Source organism: Cheilinus undulatus, linkage group 17 (assembly GCF_018320785.1).
Source record: "Cheilinus undulatus linkage group 17, ASM1832078v1, whole genome shotgun sequence".
Lineage (NCBI taxonomy): Eukaryota > Metazoa > Chordata > Actinopteri > Labriformes > Labridae > Cheilinus > Cheilinus undulatus.
In genome coordinates, this window is record NC_054881.1 from 43,799,031 (window position 1) to 43,811,640 (window position 12,610).

Consider the following 12,610-nt stretch of genomic DNA (forward strand, 5'->3'; position numbering starts at 1 on the left):
TTCCATAAAACAAAGAGAAATTTTATATGATTTAAAATCATACATTTTTATTAGTTTAGAAAATATTAAGTGTGTTCAAATTAAAATCAAAACAAAGTTTGTAGTGATATTTGTGATGAAATGCTAAGAAAAGTTAGAAAAATGACCTAAAATGAAAGTTTTTACAGGATGCTTTATGAATTATTGTGCGTTTTAATCCCCTCAAAGGAAGATGGGGGTCCTGATCTCTGACCCTGCTTTAGACTAACCCGCTAACCGCAGTCATCACTGACTGATCATGGCTGGTTTTAGTCATTTAGGCCTCAGACGTGTTTATCCAGCCAGTTTCAGACCTGTCCATGTTTGTGGCTGGTCTCTGACCTTCTCCCTCTGGTGGCTCAGCTCTCTGAGATTTCTGTGTAGAAGCAAAGCAGCGTAGCTGAAGAAGCATTGTTGAAATCTCAGCTCTGTGTTTCTGTGAGGCTGGATCTAAAGGAAATTACCGTCATACACAGAATGCCTGGAGCTCCCAGTAAAGCCCGTCATGCCTGCCTCCACCCTCCCAGCGTCTCCGTGTTCAGATCTATTTAAAGCAGCTGAGCGGGGCCTTCAGAGCTCTTCTCTCTCTCAGCTTCTGAGAATCAGAAAGGCTCTGGTGTTCTCCTCATGTGCCCTAAAGCTCTCTCTGTGTCCTCTTCTCTCTCTGCAGGATGGCCACGCTGCTGAGTAAGTTCAGGATAGACTTCTCAGACATCACCGTGCTCGGAGACATCAACACCAAGCCCAAGAAGGAGCAGTAAGTTCAACTCAGTTTTAATCATAAATCCAGCTTCCTCACCTCTAAGTCTCCAAAACATCCTGATTCACGACGTTGAAAAACGCCACTTTCACCCTGGAGCATTTCAGTTCTGAGTAAAATGTGGCGTACATGATTTAAAGGTCACATTTATGCAAAAATCACTTTTTCAGGCTTTTCTAACAGAAACGTGCCCCTTCTGTCCACAATCCTCCAAGAATCAGAAATCGCCCCCTCTCTTTCTCCACCTTTAAGAAAATGTGTGCTGAAACACGCTGTTCTCAGATTTTCCCCTCATGATGTCACGTGGGGAGTTAGCCCCGCCCCCTAGTTTGGTTGGCACTCCCCACTTGGAAGAAAGTCCTGCCCTCATCTCCTGATCCTCCTCTCAGCTCCAAGGTGAAAGGAGGATCAGAAGAGCCACACTCATTTTTCTGAAAGGGGCGGAGTCAGACAGCTCATTAACATTTAAAGCCACAGACACAGAACCAGCTGGTTCTGATCAGGGCTGAAACAGAGGAGTTTTCGACATGCAGAGATTAATACTGGAGAGTTTTTACAGAAACAAACTTCACAGGCATGTTTAGGACCTCTGAAACCGATGTGAACTTGTCTGAAAGGGTTAAATATGTGAGCTTTAAATAGAGCCTAGGATGTCTAAACCAGCCTCAGTTATGAGCAGATATATAACAGACCTCTCCCACTGTCAGCAGTCAGTCTGATGTGGTTTAGATGAAAATGCTCCAGTAGGATTACTCCACTCACAGCCTGGAGATTTAATGAGCTCTGCCGTTCTCCCGCCCTCTTAGACTTTATTGGCCAATAACTCACAAACCAGATCAGTTATCAATGAGCCTGAGGTCGCTTTGATTAAGCCTCAGTCAAAGAGGGTCCACGCCAGACCTGGGACCAATCAGATTTGTTGTTCAGGAGCAGACGTCAAAAAGGAGATCTCCAAAAACTCTAAACACCACAAATCCTTCATGGTAGACTTTAGAAGTCCAGGAGCCAGGTCAGTTTGACTGACAGTGTGAGGGGCGTGTCCTTTAACACGTCTTTATTTTATATCAGAGCAAAAACCAAGCCATGAGGTCAGAGGTCAAAGGAGCTGCAGAGCTCAGAGACGGGCTCAGATCAGGGGACGGCTACAGAAACATTTTAATATGGGGTCCTGGTCTCTGATGCTGGTAGTTTGGGGGTCCTGGTCTCTGATGGGGGGTCCTGGTCTCTCATGCTGTTTGTTTGGGGGTCCTGGTCTCTGATGGGTGGTCCTGGTCTCTCATGCTGTTAGTTTGGGGGTCCTGGTCTCTGATGCGGGGTCCTGGTCTCTGACTCCTTCCTAGTCACTGACTCCTTCCTGCTCTTTGACTCCTTCCTGGTCTCTGACTCCTTCCTGATCTCTGACTCCTTCCTGGTCTTTGACTCCTTCCTGATCTTTGACTCCTTCCTGATCTCTGACTCATTCCTGGTCTTTGACTCCTTCCTGATCTCTGACTCCTTCCTGATCTCTGACTCATTCCTGGTCTTTGACTCCTTCCTGATCTCTGACTCCTTCCTGATCTCTGACTCCTTCCTGGTCTTTGACTCCTTCCTGATCTCTGACTCCTTCCTGATCTCTGACTCATTCCTGGTCTTTGACTCCTTCCTGATCTCTGACTCATTCCTGGTCTTTGACTCCTTCCTGATCTCTGACTCCTTCCTGGTCTTTGACTCCTTCCTGATCTTTGACTCCTTCCTGATCTCTGACTCATTCCTGGTCTTTGACTCCTTCCTGATCTCTGACTCCTTCCTGATCTCTGACTCCTTCCTGGTCTTTGACTCCTTCCTGATCTCTGACTCCTTCCTGGTCTTTGACTCCTTCCTGATCTCTGACTCCTTCCTGATCTCTGACTCCTTCCTGGTCTTTGACTCCTTCCTGGTCTCTGACTCCATGGTTTAGTGAGTTCTGGGACAGAGGTGTTAAACTAAAGATGAAGATCATGAACTCTTTTTGATTATTCATCAAAACTCTGAAAGCAGAAACTCTGATGTCCTCTAATCATGTGAATATTTAAAGTTGCAGTTACACTGCAGCCTGCATTCATACTAATGACTACTAGTAAAAGTGAGTGAATGCTGCCCCCTGGTGGTCTGATTATGTGAACACATGCAGTAGATTTCAGTGAGCTTTGAATAGACAGGGGTTTGGTGGATAGTTTGGCTGTTTTCTGTTATTTGTGACTAATCTCCTTTTTCAGACTCAGATCTCCATCTGTGTTAGTGTGTGGTGTAAACGGGGTCTCTGTCTTCAGTCTTTAGACCCTCTAACTCTGTTAAGTCTGGTTTTTAAGAGCGTTAACCTTTGTTCCTCAGCGTGGCGGCTTTCGAGGAGATGATTGAGCCGTATCGGCTGAAGGAGGACGACATGGAGCAGGAGGCGGCGGAGAGGCTGAAGAACAGCGAACCCTGGAGGATCACCGACAACGAGCTGGAGCTGTACCGCGCCAAGGTGCGCTCCTCTCTTTATCACGTGTGGAAACGTTTGAGATGTTTACGGTTGCCATCTTTAATCCTCTGCAGAGATTCCTCTAATCCTCCTCAGCTCTTTATCTGCCTCTCTGAGAGAATTATCAGGTAATCTGACTCCTGGATGTTTAAACGCCGTCTCTGTTTGTTTCCTCACAGACGAACCGTCAGATCAGACTGAACGAGCTGCTGCAGGAGCACTCCAGCACCGCCAACCTCATCGTCATGTAAGCTGCTGCTCCGCCTCTGTGTCTGTTAGGGAGAGAAGGAAGTATCAGTAAGGCCGTATGTGGCCGTCCTAGCTTTTGTGATAAAGTTATTGATACACTAACTATTACTATCTTTTATATCTGTCAGTCAGAAGACACTTAAAGTTCAGGCTAGAGCTGCAGTAGCAGAGCATGTAACCAGTAACTAAAGCCTGCACTGCAAGAACACACAGGCTTTCTGGGTAAAAATAAAAGTTTTCAGTGCGTTTGAGCTAACATTATTTTTGACTAAAGTCCACGGAGAAGCTGAACCCATCTGCTGCGCTGTGTAGCCTAGCTTCCTGGTCCAACCAGAGTCCTCCTGAAAGGAACACTGCTGCAGGCTAATGCCACTACTGCTGCTACAAACTCACTCAACATCAAAAATACTGGAATACCCTTTAAATCAGCATGAAAGCAGCAGGAATAGCTGTCTGATACAACCCCCCCCCCCCCCCACCTTAATAACTGAGCAGGAAACAGGAAACTTACCTGCAGCCCTCCAGCTGATGGTGATGTTGTTCAGAGGTGTGAGAGCAGCTTTGGCAACAGCAGTGAAATTATGGAGCTATTATTGTTGCAAATCTGTTTTCAAGTGCGTACAAAGATCTGTACAAAAATCTGCAAATGGGTGCACAAATCCACAGCCTCGCCTGTGAGCCTGCGCTGAGGGCAGCAACCCAGCGCTTACCCTTCCAGACCTGAGTACGCGCTAACAGATCTGAGTACACGCTTACAGATCTGAGTACATGCTTACAGATCTGAGTACACGCTTACAGAGCTGAGTACACGCTTACAGATCTGAGTACATGCTTACAGATCTGAGTACACGCTTCCAGACCTGAGTACACGCTTACAGACCTGAGTACACGCTTCCAGACCTGAGTACACGCTTCCAGACCTGAGTACACGCTTCCAGACCTGAGTACACGCTTCCAGATCTGAGTACACGCTTCCAGATCATGCGCTGCAAAAGTCAGATGTGTATGACAGCCAACTGAGAGACAGGCTTCAGTTGTAATTGAGGGCTTATGAGGATTTTCACAAATTAAAGCAAAAAAGTACGTAAATAAAGTACAAATTGGTCTGCAAATTTGCAGATTTGTTCATGCATTTGTGGATTTGTGCACGCATTTGTGGATTTTTTTTGCACACATTTGCAGATTTGTGCATGCATTTGCACATCCATCTCAGCATTTGCAGAGTTGAGCACAGATCTTTGTATGCATTTGCATGGTTTTGTAACAATAATAGCTCCATATGAGATTGAGACTATGGATTTGACTCCAACCTCCATCTTTGAGGAGACTTCACTCACATTTATTATGGTCTGTCCTAAACTCACTCAGTCTGGCTGCTCGTCCTCGTGGTTGTGCACGATGGTGAACATGTGAATTGTTGGCGATGGCCTTGCTTTGTAAATGATTGAGTCACAATTTGCCACGACTGTCAGGGAGTCAGCTGGAAATCTCAGACGGTGTTGAGCATCTTTAGGTAGAGATGAGTTTTAAAACTGACAGATAAAATGACTGTCTTCATTGTTAGACTTCTATCTAGATCAGAGTCAAAGAAAAAAATCCAAAGCAGCTGTAATCATTTCTTCTCTTTCCTCTCCATCATCTTCTTCTTTCTCCTCTTCCTCTTCGTCTCCATCTCTGCAGGAGTCTGCCGTTGGCGAGGAAGGGCGCGGTGTCCAGCGCTCTGTACATGGCGTGGTTGGAGACTCTGTCTAAGGATCTGCCCCCCATCATCCTGGTGCGTGGAAACCACCAGAGCGTCCTGACCTTCTACTCCTAAACTCACCAACACTCCGAAAACGCACACACAGGGAGGAGAACATCCGAGTTTTTCAGTCTCACATCCACACGCCCCTCCCAGTCCAAACACTCACTCCAGAGACGGTCAAACGGCCCTGACAGGATCAACGCCGGCGTAGAAAGATGGAGGATGGAGGCGACTCAGAGAGGCGGTGGGGGGTGGCTGTAGCCGTCGCCCGCTCTGCTCCTTCCTTTATTTATTCCACCACGTCTATTTTATTGCTTGAAGCTCCAGTTTTGATCTTTTCTCGTTCTCGTTGATTTCTCAGGCAGTTGTTCATGAAATTCTTGATGTCATACGTGTGGAGTCGATCAGACCAGTGGTTGTGTTTGTGATGCAGCAATAATCACCCCTCGTTTTTCCTTCAATGTCGGGAGAGAACCGCAGAACGCTTTGCAACACCTTCTGAAGCCTTACGGATGTGCCTTCCAGATGAAATGATCCCGGTCCGGAGTGGGAATAGTTTTAGAGTTTTAATGGGATTCCTTGGTAGTCGGAGCGTCTATTGATGCCAGTGAATTGCATGAATTAATGAAGGGTGTCCACTTGATTGCATTTCTCTTTCTCTCTCTTTTCCCCTAATCAATTTTAGTTTTTATTCAGTCTTCCTATTTAAAGCTGTTATTATTCGCCGCCACAGTTCTGGTCTAAGGCTAGTTTTTGACTCGCCCGTGTGGCTGCTCGTCCGTTTCTTTCTGCTGGTTTTTCTGTTTTTGTGTTTCCCCTGAAGAGAGAGAAACTGCTCCACATAAAGCTAGTTAAACTTTGCCTTAATGCGTACGATTGTCACCAGTTCCTTTCCTCTTATAAGCCATACTGGCTGGACGGTCCTCTCTCCTCCCGTCGTCCCTCTCATTCGTCCGTCTGTGGCGTTGTTGATGAATCTCTGACGGGAGCGTATTCCATGTTTTAGCGCCTCTGTAGCTGTGAGCGTTTGATGGAAGCTGGCCTCTTGTACCCACAATGCCTCGCTGTGCAGAGATTGGCTGACACGTGCGTCGTCTTCGTCGCGGTGTGCAGGAAGACTTGCTGGCAGGAAGAATGTGACATGAGAATGTGTCAGGGCTGAGTGAAGATATACCTCTATGCATTGAGCTTGTAAGTACCTGTAATAAAAGTCAATCGCTCCTTCATGTCAAAGGTCGGCTCTCCTCACTTCATTTCAGGAGCACTTTCAGGCGCGCCGCTCTTTCTGAGAAAAACACACTGGCTCGTCTCTGCTGCAGGAAACGCCACGTGTGGACGAACACTAATGATTTCAAAGGTCCATATTTCGACTGAATCAGAGGCTCAAAGCACAACTGCTGCTTCCCAGAGCAGGCACGTCTCTGGTAACCTTAGAAAATGAATAAAAAGTTAATTTAAGGAGAAATTAAATGATTTAAATCACAGAAAGTTTCTAAACATGAAGGAAAAACCATCAAATAAACCCAGAAGGACAGGAGTCTGTAGAAGAATACAGAACCGATGAAAGTAAGCGACCCGTAAACCTTTAAACAGGTTTGCATCAGAAACGTGTTTCTGTTTAAATTTGCCCAAACCTCGCCGGCAAAAACAAACCGAGTGAATTTCCATAACTCAAGAATAAAGACAGAATAAGCAGGATGTTAGCAGATGATCAGAAAATACCGGCACAGCCCGAAGACTGCGTCTAAGAAGTGGACTTAGCCAGCGCTGGTTCTGAAGCCCTAAATCTGCCACGGTCTCGTTCCTTTTAGAGGTCAGAGCTGAAGAACAGACCTTTCATTTTCAGTCCTAGTTTTTAGCTGTCAGAAGAAGACAATAAAAAAGAATTATAATGCAGTTCACAGTGGTTTTACATTAGAGACCTGCACCCAGAGCATACTCGAGCACTGTGCATGAGTTCACTTTGAGACCTGGTCTCATTCACACATGTGTGCTCATGCACAGTCATGAGATGTGAGTGCAACCATGCCCGAGTTCAAGGAGCTCACCAAAAGTAGAGTCAGCTCTAAACGTGTCCTGTCTTCCCAAAAACCGTTACAGCCGGGCCCAGGCCCAGTTAGGAAGAGGGAAGAGTGCTCCCTGTGACCCTGAACAGGATTTTACCTTTACATAAAGGAAGGCAATAGCCTGGGGCCTTGTGCATCAAGGGAACTCTGGATGGGACATGGGTCCGAACCCTAAAGTCTGTACCTGAGCACCTTCCCTGGGTCTGCTTGTACAGGTCGTCCTGGGCGTGATCCATGTGGATTTGAGCACGGTACCAGAAAGGTATAAATGCAGCTGTGCTTGAGTAGAGTTGTGAAGTCGGTCCCTGACATCTCCTGTCTCTTTAAAGTCCACTGCATCTGTGCAGCACAGGTGCAGGTAGATGTGGAGGTAGGAGGAGGCTCAATGTTGGCGTTTACAGGAGCAGGAAGGACTCTCCTGTCTGCATGGAGCAGACGCTAACGCTGACCTGAGTGTTAGCCAAGCCTGTCTCTGAACGCAGACCGGCAGAGGAGGAAGAGGAAACCTTTGCATGTGATGTGAAAACGCCGTTAATCTGCAGGAAATCAGAAGTGCTCTTGCACCGATTTCCCCGTGTTTTAAAAATCAGTTGGGATGATCAGGGAGGCTCTGAGTCGATCAGGAGCTGTAAAAGAGTCGTTTGACACCACAGACTTAAGGACCATTTAGACAAATCATCAGCAACAACGAGCCTTGGAGGAGGCCCTCTGAGCCCGGCATGGATTAATCTCCTAAATGAGCGCCATCGCCATTTTATTTTCTAACCAGAAGCACATACTCCTCTCCAGCTCCACCTTCTTGTCCAAAAATAGTCACTTCCATGGACAAAATAAGAACTGCCACCTCCTCGGTGCTTCTTTAGCACATCCAAACCAAGACCAGGCTGTCCTATGACCAACAGGTAGCTCCGCCCCCTTCTTTCTGACCTCCTGACTCTAAATGGGACCATAAATGGGCATCCTGCTACAGATAAGGACCTTAAGGAACGTTTTAGTGAGGGAATAAATCAGCTGATTCCTGTAGCTCCCTCTGCTGGAGGCTGATGATACTCCTAAAGGCTACGTCCACTTCTTAAATACAGACTCTTGGATTATGTCAAAATTCTGCCAACACCCAGACTAGAACCTGAGCTCCAAATCCACTGAATTTCAAAATACAAGTCCCTCTGTGGTTACAGGGGAACACGGTTTTAGATTTTTTAAACTGCCACAAATCTGCTGGATTAAAACAGGGTTCTCTTCGTTTCTTGTTCTTTTATTTTCCACAGAAACGAGCAGGTTTAGCATTTAGTGTTCGTGTTCTCTGTCCTTTACTGTATGCAATTTCAAAATAAGGAATGTGACACGATTCTAGGTTAGCTGAATGTACTGTAAAATAGTTATTCTGATAATAAACACCGCCGCTAGGAGTTAGCATACATCGGCTGTTTTTGTTTCCTGCAGGGCGTCGGTTGTCACGATACCGGGATTTTAAACTCTGACATGAAACTAGTCTGAATAAAACCAGATCAACACCACGGGGACAAAGAAGTCTAAACGCCAAATAGTGGGTGGTCTCCTGGTTTCAGTGGGGCTAAACTGCAGACAAACTCTTACGTCCCAACTTAACTGAACGAGGGCACTGGTTTTAGAAAAGGGGAGGAACTGTGGAGGAGTGAGGTAGCACCGACTTTTCCATTGTGTCACCCGTGTTTTTGTTAAAGTCAGAGTTTGCCTGCAAGTTCTGAGAGTTAAAGACACGATTCTACCAACTATTAGACGTCTGACTTCTCTTTGTCCACGTCTGCAGCAGAAAGCTTGCAACCTTAATTCTCCTGAAGAAGAAGAAGATGTTTTTTATCTTCGGCACATTTTAGAACCGTAGCTCATTAAAAACTCGTGGTATCGTAAATGTAGACAACCTGCAGTTAGCACACGCTGCTGTTAGCATTTTTACTGCTGCATCCCATCACTCTGCTTCAGCTGCACAGTGTGTGGGCCGTGATTGAATCTACATACGTGTGTGTGTGCGCTGTGGGGAGAGTTTGTTACGAGTGTATATAAGCATTCAGTACAGTCAGTGTGTACGCGCTCATGCTCATCAGTGTATTTAATGTAGCCTCAGTACTTTCAGACTAAATGTGTAAAGCATGCACTGAGGATCTTTTTAAAGGCACAAAGACGAACTCTGGTTGAGGTTTAGGTCACTACAGCGCCCCCTAAAGGCCTCTGTGTAGATTTTAGCAGTCGTAAAACCAGCGTCAATCACTCAGTCCACATCATTGAGAGGAAGAGAATTAAAGCACACTAGACAGATCCAGAGCGGTGGTCCTCATCAGTGATGAAGATTCAGTATCAAAAACCGTTTCATAGAAGATCACATCATCTGCATAAAGTCTAACCCAGAAAGGGGTTTCTGCAGTTTCATTTGTCAAAATCCCTGCAGCATAAAAGTCAACGCTGCAAGTTAATTTATGTTTTTCATATCTGTTAATAAATCAGAGCTTTGCATGTGAAGTTTTAATTCAAACACAGATCCAGTTTTTTACTCAAAAATCACTCCTGATTTCTACAATCAACATAAAAATGAAAAACCATGCAGACTGAGATCCACGGCTTTAAACTGCAAAGATTTTGGCAACATTACACAGAGGTTATGATTCAATACACTGATAGAATTAAGATCACATCGTCTGCAGAAGAAAGCCCTCAGGATAAAACTGGATGCTGCAGATTTATTTGAATGTTTCTGAACCGGTTAAGAATTTAAAAACCTCTACAGGTAAACTTTTCATTAGAGGATCAGTGAAGACGTTGATATGGTACCAGTACTGAAGAGTCTCAGTAATCTGTGCTCCTGTGCATCAAAAATGTTTGAACCAAACTTTATTGGAAAAAATCCAGGCAGTTTCAAAGCTGCTTGCTAGCTTCATTCCTGCAGAAATTCAGGTTGAACTAAAAGTGCAGCAGCGTCTGTCAGACTGAAGAGGAGTGTGTGCGTTTAGGGTTCAGGGAGACGGTTTTGTTCTGAAACAAAGATGTTTCCAGGCATGCAGACCTTTTAAAATGCTTTTAAAGTTGTGTTTGGAGAAAGAGAAATATTCCTGCGCTGTTTTTAAATCACTTATTCTGGAACAAAAAAAGACAAAGGCATAAAAACTTTGTTAAATTTTTAGAGAATAATCTTATGTTGCAAAATCAGTGAGGTAATATCTTATTTTTCTTGCTGTTTTTGCAAACCCCTCCAATCAGGTTTTGTTTTGCCAATTGGTTAGTTAGTTAATTAATTAATTAATTAATTAATTGATCACACAAATGCAAAGAGACTTATTTCTCACTAGGGATGTATATTTCAAGTAAAAATTCTTTTGTAAAATCCCTGAGTAGAAAAACATGAAGGACCGTAGAGATGCATGTTTGTTAGCTTGAAGCTAACTAACAATGGAAATTTCCATTAGCAGGCTAATAGATTTAGCATTACCTAAAAACGTGTTTGATGCACAGTTAAGCACAGAAGTTAAGGTAGTTTTATTCCTCCTGTCTTCTTCTTGCTATTTAAATACAGTTCGCAAACAGCTTTTAGCCTCACTACAGCCACCATGTGGTGGCAGTGTGGCATTACAACCACGCACCAGGAACAACAGTGGAAGAAAAACATTTAGATTGAGATAAAGTCCCATGAAATCTTTGATATTTTGGATATAAATTAACTTCATTGCCCAGCCCTAGTTTAAACATTTCATCTTAAATATTTGGAGGTTTTGCGTGATGAATGATCCTGCATTTTAAGGTCATAACTCCTGATTTTAACAGGCTTATTTGATTGTGGTGATCCTGATGAAGCATGAACTGTTCAGAAGAAGCTAACGTTAACCTGCAGTCAGATTCAGCCATTAGGGGGCGCTGTGGTGCACTCTGACCAAAGGTCTTTAACGTGTTGATGTTCTGCTGTGAAGCGTCGCTCTCCCCTCTGTTACACGTCAACAAGAACACGGGTTTCTCTATATTTGTACATTACAGAAATATAAATCTATATAAACTTGTATCCGCCTATTTAAGATGTACGAGTCGGCCTGGGGGGGGGGTCTTTATCTTTGATACGTCACAGAGACCAAATAACAGCGGCGTCAGCGTCTTCATCGTTCTGTCCCGTAGGTAGATCTCAAACCTCTGCGTCCTACTGAACAAACCAAAAGTCCCAGTACGAGTCCTGGCGTCCTCACCTGGTCACCACTGTACCTGTTTTTATTGCCAAAGCCCCGCCTCCTCTCCATGAAGACGGACGAAGTGTAAAAAGTCCTCCTGGTCTTTCTATCTCCTTCAGACTAACGTGTAAATAAACTCCATAGTCTAACGGCGTAAATTAAGGGAGAAGAATATTAATTTCAGTACGGAGAAAGATATTTATTTTAGCCTAGATTTTCTCCACCGTTTTGTCTTTCTGGGTTTTTGGTTGTAAGTTAATTTGCATGTTGATTTCTTTTTCTTTTCCTTCGTTGCCTTTTTGATTTTAGCAGACGTGTCTTTCTCTCTTCTCTTGGTGTTTTTCGATCTTTTGATGCCTTTTTGAAGAAAAGTGGTGCGGACGGCAGACGATCACGTTTCCTCTGGAATCGACCCGCTGGTAGAAGCAGGAATGTTTTATACACTGTACTGTTAACAGTCACAGATATGCTTTTTCTAACATTTTAACATTTATGATTACCAATACTTTGTACATCTTTATTGCAATAAATAAATCAATGAAATCTGGTCCAGCAGGCCTCCGTCGTCTTCTTGTTTCTGCTGTTTTCTTCTGATAAGGACGTCTGAGGCGGGACGGGAGCTGAAAACCTCTAGGGGGTCAGGTCCAGGTCCAGACGTTCTCAGCTGCTGTAATGCGCTGGTAGTCCTGATGGTGGCGCTGCAGCAGTGGAACACTGCAGGGAGGACTAGAAGGCCACATGGTTCAGGGTCCAGGAGCCGCTGGGTTCTAGATCTGAACAATGAAAACTTAAAAATTTGATGAGGTTTCTGTAGCTCCTCTTCAGTGATGATGTAGGTAAGGAGAACCACTGCTTTAATATGATGTTAAAATGCTTTCAAATGTAAAATCTTTATTAGTTTTCAGCCTAGACTTGTGAACGTTCACTCCTCAGAAACACACGAAGGTCATCCTCCTCGTGAAGCAGGAGGAGTCCAGAGACGGCATCCATGTCTACAACGGCGTTTCTATGAAGATCAGCTCAGGTTAGAATGTTCTGGAAATAAAACATCCCTGTGACGGCTGAGGAATTTATGCAGAGCTAGAATAGTTAGATCACTCTCAGAAT

General features: G+C 44.6%; 1 protein-coding gene across 1 annotated transcript in view; it reads left to right on the plus strand.

The window, feature by feature from the left end:
- slc12a2 (solute carrier family 12 member 2) overlaps positions 1–12,048 on the plus strand; it is a 141,791-nt gene extending 129,743 nt beyond the window's left edge. Inside the window, exons 25-28 of the mRNA XM_041810617.1 lie at positions 689–775; positions 3,128–3,263; positions 3,440–3,507; positions 5,190–12,048. Coding sequence (XP_041666551.1) covers positions 689–775; positions 3,128–3,263; positions 3,440–3,507; positions 5,190–5,325 — 427 coding nt within the window. The 3' untranslated portion in view covers positions 5,326–12,048. The remainder of the gene's footprint in view (positions 1–688; positions 776–3,127; positions 3,264–3,439; positions 3,508–5,189) is intronic.
- Positions 12,049–12,610: the final 562 nt, after the last annotated feature.